We start from the raw sequence: 7,988 nt of genomic DNA, 5'->3' as shown, positions 1-7,988 counted from the left end.
CAACTATGTCCAAATCCCGTGCCCTATAATAACAACGTGGCTAACTTTAAAGATGACGTAGCCGCCTTCGAAACTACACTCTCAAAAAGTTTGAAACATTTACTCTCATCCCCTCATGGGATATATGATACTTATGAACTTCATTTTTCCACTTCCACACAACATATATACCCCAAACAAAAGTATTACAGCTTGAACAATCAATAACTAATTCAAATAAAGAATTCAAACATACACACCCATTCATATGCCAGCCTCAACAACAGCTATTAGACCTTTCTTATTGATAAAGAGCTTCAATAAATTCAGACATACACACTCATTCACTCATAAGATATGATGTTTATGAGCTTGTATTCGCTCACTTTTCAGCGTGAACATATATGATGTTACACCGGGCAAAAGGCCCTGATAGTTTTGTCTATAGTTGGACAAAGCCAGGAGAGTTTGTGAGGTCAATAAAGTCAGGGAAAACAGTATAAAGTCTTCTCTTCTTGCCCCGTAAACTATTCCCACATAGAGGAGACGGTGTTGACACGTCTATAACTTCTATTTCATCGCCCACAATTCTCCGTCGGGGTTCTTGAGGCGGTGGTTCTTCTTCATCGTCGACCAAAGTTATTAGCGATTCCGATTTGAAACCACTGTCCTTGATCAACGGAGAAATCTCTTCGACAAATGAGTGATTACCAACTTCTATACTCGGAGAAATAGATTCATCGAAACAAGACCATTCTCTACGATCTGCTTCTCCGTCAATCCATCTGGATTGATCACATACGTTACTCGTATCGCGCTCTTGTGAACTCTCAATTACGTGATTGGACGGAATGTCTTCCGAATCTTTAACTTCTTGTGGTGGTTCTTCGTCGTCGTCCAAAGTTATTAGCGATTCCGATCCGAAACCACCGTCCTTAATCAGCCGAGACAGAGCGGTCTCTTCGACGTCGTTATTACTCGCCTCGTCAACACCACCGCTCGTATCACGCTCTTGTGAACTCTCAAACACGCGATTGGACAGAGCTTCCTCTTCCGGATCTTTGGCAGCTTCATCGGAGGACTCGTCTTTCCACTTATCATCGTCCCATTCACTGTCCTCTCCGAGAAAGCTCTCTCGCCCGACGACATAGCACGGAAGCTCGTCCATGGGGCGGATTCTGACCTTCATCTGCCTCGGCAAGCTAGGGCACCCGGCTGAATTGTTTGTGTACTTCGTCGAGAAATAGTTCACCGTCAAGTTCAAGCTGTTCGTAAACATATACACAGTCGATATCAGAGCCCAAACCCAGATTCAAAAGAGATGGGTGAACCAATTCACGTCCGGGTTATATATGCATTTATGTACCTCTGCCAAGATGGTAGATTAAGCATGGTGAAAGCAAGTTTGATCTTATTACCAATCCCAGAAAGAGATTTAAAGCTCGCCGCCGCTTTCCTCACAGCCAACGATTCGTTCGGATGTTGCCACGCCCATTCAAACTGCAAACAGTTTTTCACTTTCAATCATGTTAGCAAAAACCCATTTCGACCAAATAATTACATATCCAGATTCGATGAATTCTCAATTGTTGGACATTACTAAAATTCAAAAAAAAAAAAAATTAAGTAGGTTAACTGAACGAAGACGAGTTAAGAAAAAGAAGGGACCTTGAGAGCTGCGACATTAGAAGGGAAGCCATGGATGCAGAGGACCATCTCCCATGGACGTTTCTTCTTGGTCCGCAACGCCCCGCATTGGATCTCGCCGTTGTGCTGTCTGATGCGACGCCGTGGGTTCACCGTGAATCTGCCAGAAAGTTCGGAGATTTAGATCGATCTTCGATGAAAGACGGAGTGGAATCTGTGAGAGAGGGAAAAGATCAGAAATACCCGATGTAAGTTTGGCCTTTGTGGCGAGGGCTGAGGGAGACCAGAAGATAGCAGGCAAAGAAGGATCCTTTCTTTTCATCTTCTTCTTCGTCTTTGATTTCTCGTGATTTTCTCCTTAGGGTTTCTGAGGGTTCATCTTCTCTCGTCTTCTTTCGCTGTCTCATCTCTCTCTCTCTCTCTCTCTCTCTGCAAATAAAAAATGCAAATTCGACCGTTGGGACCTAGTGGAATTAGATATGTCCGTTTGTCTAGGCTGGCTATTTGTAGAATTTTGGGTCCATGGGCTTTTTCTATCAAGTTTTGGGCCAGTGAGTAGATATGAATTTTTTTTAAATGTCCTAAATATTGGGTCCGGAGGCCATTTGTAAACACGTGTTGTTGAAAATTTTACGGATATAATATTTTTTTAATTGCAATATTTTTTTTTGAATAGTTAATTGCAATATTTTAAAAATAATAGTTGTTTAAAAAAAATAACAATTTTTTCAAATCTTTTTAAAAAAGTTAGTTGAGATTATTTTTAAACTATGAACCATTAATCCAAATACTATTATCGATCAATTGTCCGATTTTACTAAATATTGGTTACCGACGTGGATTTTATAGATATTTGAAATACCGCGCATCGAAAACATGTGGTGAACAATGATTCCCCCAATAATTGTGTTACGTCGTATAATTTTGATTATTGATAGATATTAATTATATAAATTGCAGAGCATCAGATAAACATGAATCTGATGTCTCTAGTTTAAGCGAATTTATGCTCTTCATTAATTAGAGCTTAATGAAATAATGATTGTCACCTTGTACTCTCGTTAGTACACTCTAGATCATGCTATATGCAAATTTAATCCGGACAAATTCTTAATCGTATAACTTAAATCACTGCTCTAGTGTAGGTCTTATTAGATGACTAATAATCCATTTCCAGATCATGTGATTGATGATTATCTGGAAAACCTCGTTCAAAATAGAAAATACCACATAATAAAAGAAACAAAAGTAAAAACCTACCCAGATAGACTTGATACACCTACCACCAATATTTATTACTTAAAATGTGACGTATTTTTCTGGCAGAGAACGAATAGTTCCTAAGCAGATCAGGAATAACGAAGATTATGGTTTGCAATAAATTCAGCCAAGTCTTAGGTTATATTGAACACTGCAAATAAGGAAATCGCTGGCAAACTTTTAAGAGCACAAATTAGCATTGTCGAGAAAACTCTAGCTATCAGAAAAAAGCGAACATATGGTGTGACTTGAAACAAAAATAAAGTATTAAGGTAATGAGAGAACCTAGTCAATAACTTAAATGCTCATCACGTAGTTAAGTCACCAACCCATCAGAATATAATCCCAAACGTTGACATTTTCATGGAATCGACCGTTTTTCTTGGTTGTGGTGATGACAGCTAATTAAGCCTCAGATGTGATAACTTGCAACAAAAGGCATGAATCACAACAACGATTCCTCAAGTGCCACTTCACTGTGAGGCTGATTTCAGACAACATTCTGAGCCAATTCTGCAAATATATACTCTTTGAACACTGCCATGTAATTTAATTGCTTAATCTACTTTGTTTTACCAACAATCCTGAGAATAAACAGAAGAGATTATCTTGCACAAGAGACTATGCTTTTCATGACCGTGATAGAATTTGTGCTTGCAATGACATGAAACCTGCACTGTCTTTAGAGACTCTCACAAATAATCCCTGATACACTCGCAAATTACATTGAAGAAACTAGAGAAAGAATGTGATGAAAGTAACGCGTACGAAAATTGCAGTGTTCTTAACCTCTCGGGGTGAAAAAAAAAAACATTGCGCGATTCAACAACCTAAGAACTCCATAATAAGAACTGAAGCTAATGTACAGAGAGCGAGAGATGTATATATATTCCAATCATCCCCGAATTGAGGATGGGTTAAAATTCATTAATCAAGAAAAAGAAGTTGAAGAAAACAGACGCATATAAACACAACCCTCATTTCCATCAACACACACACACACACAAATACCCAACAACAACCTTTCAACTCCTATAGTTCCTTCCATTACAATTAACTACACAAAATGGAACATTTCTTCACAACACGCATATTTTCTCTCTTTTTTTCCTTTTTCTTTTTTCTTCTTTCTTTTTCTCTTTAATTTCCAATTCACCAATAAATATCGTTCCTATAGTCAAACCCCCAAACCTTGAAACAAGAGCGAACGATCATTCGGACTTCTTGGAGTTCGAAGAAACCAAATTCCTCCATAAATATCGACCGCTTGCCATGTCCACACACGTCCAAAATCCACTCTCCATGGCCGAGCGAACCTGCAAAGACATAAAGCCCGAAATTAACCACCAAAATTCGGAGAATTTCCGATTAAACAAAGACAAATAAATAAATAAATAAAAAATAGAGAAGGTTCAAAGAACCTTGGAGAGAGTTGAAGAATTCGGCAATTGAGTCTCGTCAGAGTCGGAGAGATCGATATTCGGTTGGTCTTGGACGAGAGATTGGTCATCGTGCTGAGACTTGAGGTTTCTGAGCACGAAGAAACCGGCCAAAGTGGCCGAGAGGAATATCAGAATGATTCTCAGAGGACACATTTCTCGCTCAAACCCTCTCTCTCTCTCTCTCTCGCTCCTCTGTTTGGGAGATTGGTCTGAGGATTTCGTGTTTAGTGATTTTGGAATGGTTGAATTTTAGGGGAGAGAGAAGAAAGAAAAGGTGTAGAGTTGAAGAAATGTCAAAAGAGACAAATTGGAATTGGTAATAATATGACAACATGGCTTCACACAAAATATTATTTAACAAAAATAAAAATACAATATATGATTGTTTTGGGTACATTCGATGGCTTTATTTGACCTAACACATTTGACAATGTCTGTCAATTATAAAATTATTTTATCCAACTTTCTTCTTCTTTCATCCAAACTTGGTCTACTATGTGGAAGATTCTCTTGCGCGTAAATAACTGATAAACAGATAAGTTATAAATGAAATAAAAATAAAAACATTTTTGAAGTTGTGATGATTAGTGGAGTTATTACATGATTTCCAATTATATCATGGTGGAGTTAGAGACAATCCACGTCTAAGTCGTCTTATTCAGTATTTTATTTTGACAAATTCTTATCCCTCTCTTAATGCATGTGCATGACATAAGTCCCCTTTTTATTTATTGAGTGGAAAAAAAAAATGGGAGGTGTGTATATCTATATCAAAAATCATTCTATTCCCTATTCTTTATTATTTTTTCTGTGAGTGGTTCCCCATTTTCCCTCCGATCTATGACTTTAGTTGTTACTTTTTTTTTTTCATTTTTCATATACTTCTTCACTAACACATGGTGTGCAAATATTAAGACTATTGTAATTTTACGCGTGGCCAAAATACAAACAATTAGATAGGATGATCATTCAAGAGGACGTGATTTGGCATCTTTTTTATTATAATATAAAAAGAAGAAGAAGAAAACAAACCTCTCAAACTAAAAATTTATACATTTAATTTCAATTGGAAAATAGACATTTGACTCATTTTAAAAAAAGAAAACTACCACTAGCCGCACGAAATGTTATCTCATTGCACTATGTATATCAATGTAAAGATGTTGATTTGCTTCCCTAAAATAAAATATACCAAAAAGACATGTTTATTTGATTTACTTGGGAGAGTAATGTGCTGCATAAAGTGAGTGGTCTCTATAATTGCATGCGTAGCTTGATAATGGTAATTGTGTTGAATTTCAGATCATGCCTATTGAATTTTCTAACTTCTAAGCAGCCAAAAAAGGACAAATGTGCTTTCATTGGCCAGGCGGCTAGAGGAGGAAGAGGATAATATACCCATCTTATCCTTGGTGTGATCGTATTGGTCCTCTTTCTTTATTTCTAATCCACGCGCTGAGTGACACGTCATCAAGTTCCAATACAGAAAACTATTGAAATTTCTCGTTCGACTCAAATTAAGATATGATCAGTCTTTGTCTTCTACTTTCCTTTGCCAAATATATCACCAAAGTCTTCGTTTGCTAGTTCATTTGTCAAATTTATCAACACGGTTATCACTAAGCTAGACTTTCAATCCCTATCATAACACTGAAATGTAGTGAATTGTCGTATAGCAATTAAACTCTTTTATACGATCTGAAAACACTCGTATAGTAAACTGTATTGCGGTAATATGATCATAATTAAGCATTCATTCTCTGATCATGAACATATATCATACTTAAAAACTTGTTTCAAAAATCACAGTCAAGCCCAGGCTCGTGATTTCCCTTCTATTTTCTGTTTTAAGACAAACGTCTGTGTAGATTATGGCTCTAATTTTTTAAAAACAAACAAAAACTCAACACTGCTTGTGTCGAAAAGAGCCATATTTTTTGTTTTCCAAAAACTACACTTAGCTTCTGAACTATCTTTTTTTTCTTTCTACTCATTAATATTGTGAAGCATTTGGTACTGCAGTTTACCTCATAAACAGGCTTCCATATTCAGTCTTGCACAAAAAGTCATCTCTAGAAGTTCTCTTCATGACCAAGCATGTATATATAGCCACTTAAAGGTGTTGGGTTGTCATAGCTTTCCCTATTTGAGGCCATACAACAAGGGTTATAAGTGTTTGAATTTCTCAAGAAGATTGTTTATATCCCATGATTATCTGGCTTCTAATGAAAACAGCTTTCCATTCTCTAAACCACCTGATCAATTCAGCACTCAACCCCAGATCTGCTTGATCAGCCAAGCCGGTCACCATCAGAATTCTATTATGCCTTGCTCTGTTTCACAACTGGTCTATTTTTAAATGGCGATCTTGTGGAGTCGGTGGACATGTCAGAACCCACTGGCTTCACTGATTCTTCATCTCCAAGTGCCTCGTGCATGGTTTCACAAGTTATTCACCGCTCTTTCCTCGCTTGGGTTCGAACATGTGAAGATATCAGCTTCAAGTTATGTCGTTTCTTATATCTTGCTATCGTTTTTATTGTTTTGACCCTGTGTGTGCTGACGTGTCAAGAATCTACGAGTTGTGTAGAAATTGACGGCTGAGATCGTCTCTAATGCTTAAGTCTATAAATCAGAGTCAGCCTCAGTTAGTTAGCGGGTCTTGTCAATTAGTTGGTACTATTCAGAGAAAAATGAGGATTGGGAAAGAAACATGAGCGAAGAGTGAATCGTCTGTGAGGGAGGGAAATTCTTTCTCAGGGAAACAGGAGCGATTGTCACTGATTGGTGTTTGATTCTCACCGGTCTGAAGTACGTTGTAAAGACGGTGGAGAAAGATTGAAAGAGCGGTGTTTGATCTTGATTATACACTCGAACTACCTTCATTGAGGAGTGCACGGGGACTAGGCTTTCGGGCTGAACCTCGTCAACAAATTTGTGTGTTCGTGTGTGGTTTTGACTGTGATTTCAGAAGATTTAGGTTTTAAAATCTCTACAGAACACTCGCCTGTGATCTTTGTGCTGATCTACTTCGATGACATTCTGATCACCGGGAGTGACTCGGTCGCTGTGTCCAGTCCCGTCGCCAACCTGAACCACTCATTTTCTCTGTGACGGGTGAATTACACTACTTTCTTGGAGTGGAAGTCAAGAAAACCTTGACCGGTCTACACATGTCCTAAAACCACTACATCAAAGAACTCCTACACCGTGCTAACATGTCCAAAGCCAACCCTACGTCAACTGATTGACCCAGTACAATTCCTTAGAATAAAATGAATATACTTTTACGTACCACAGGTTGAACTACTGACTTATGTCCTATAAGGGTCTGCTGCAAAACAAAAAAAACAAAAAATAGAGAGATCATAAGATATGTAGCAGAGAGTGAATAAAAGAAGAAATTCCAATCGACTTGTTCTGCGTAAATTTCTTCAATTTTGCAGTGCTCGACGAGCTGGCATCGATTGGGAAAACCATATCTGTCTTGGTGTTGGGCATAACAATCTGGTGTCTTGTTTGAGCTCTGTAGATGATAAAGAATATAATTGAATGGGATAAAGTAAGATCATGAAAACTCTTCAAGCCTCAAACACAAACAAGATACAAAAGAAGCAAGGAACGTGTTATTTTGAGAGCTCACAAAGCTCTTCCCAAGTA

The 7,988-nt window shown here is 37.8% G+C and overlaps 2 protein-coding genes across 2 annotated transcripts; both read right to left on the bottom strand.

Annotated features, from left to right (window-relative positions):
* Positions 1-246: 246 nt before the first annotated feature.
* LOC149381576 (Excinuclease ABC, C subunit, N-terminal) lies at positions 247-2,093 on the bottom strand. Its single transcript, XM_089630821.1, has 4 exons — positions 1,870-2,093; positions 1,648-1,786; positions 1,346-1,479; positions 247-1,244 (listed from the first exon to the last, which is right to left on the bottom strand). The coding sequence occupies exons 1-4, from the start codon at positions 2,031-2,033 to the stop codon at positions 422-424; spliced, it is 1,260 nt and encodes a 419-aa protein (XP_089486947.1). The 5' UTR covers positions 2,034-2,093; the 3' UTR covers positions 247-421.
* Positions 2,094-3,771: 1,678 nt separating this feature from the next.
* On the bottom strand, positions 3,772-4,634 carry LOC149381575 (Methyltransferase-related protein). The gene is made up of 2 exons (XM_089630822.1): positions 4,308-4,634; positions 3,772-4,202 (listed from the first exon to the last, which is right to left on the bottom strand). The coding sequence occupies exons 1-2, from the start codon at positions 4,479-4,481 to the stop codon at positions 4,098-4,100; spliced, it is 279 nt and encodes a 92-aa protein (XP_089486948.1). The 5' UTR covers positions 4,482-4,634; the 3' UTR covers positions 3,772-4,097.
* Between the last annotated feature and the right edge of the window lie 3,354 nt (positions 4,635-7,988).

Source organism: Urtica dioica, chromosome 11 (assembly GCF_054948205.1).
Source record: "Urtica dioica subsp. dioica isolate 48M chromosome 11, U.dioica_male_clone48M_v1_H2, whole genome shotgun sequence".
NCBI lineage: Eukaryota > Viridiplantae > Streptophyta > Magnoliopsida > Rosales > Urticaceae > Urtica > Urtica dioica.
This window is presented reverse-complemented; position numbering and strand designations above follow the sequence as displayed.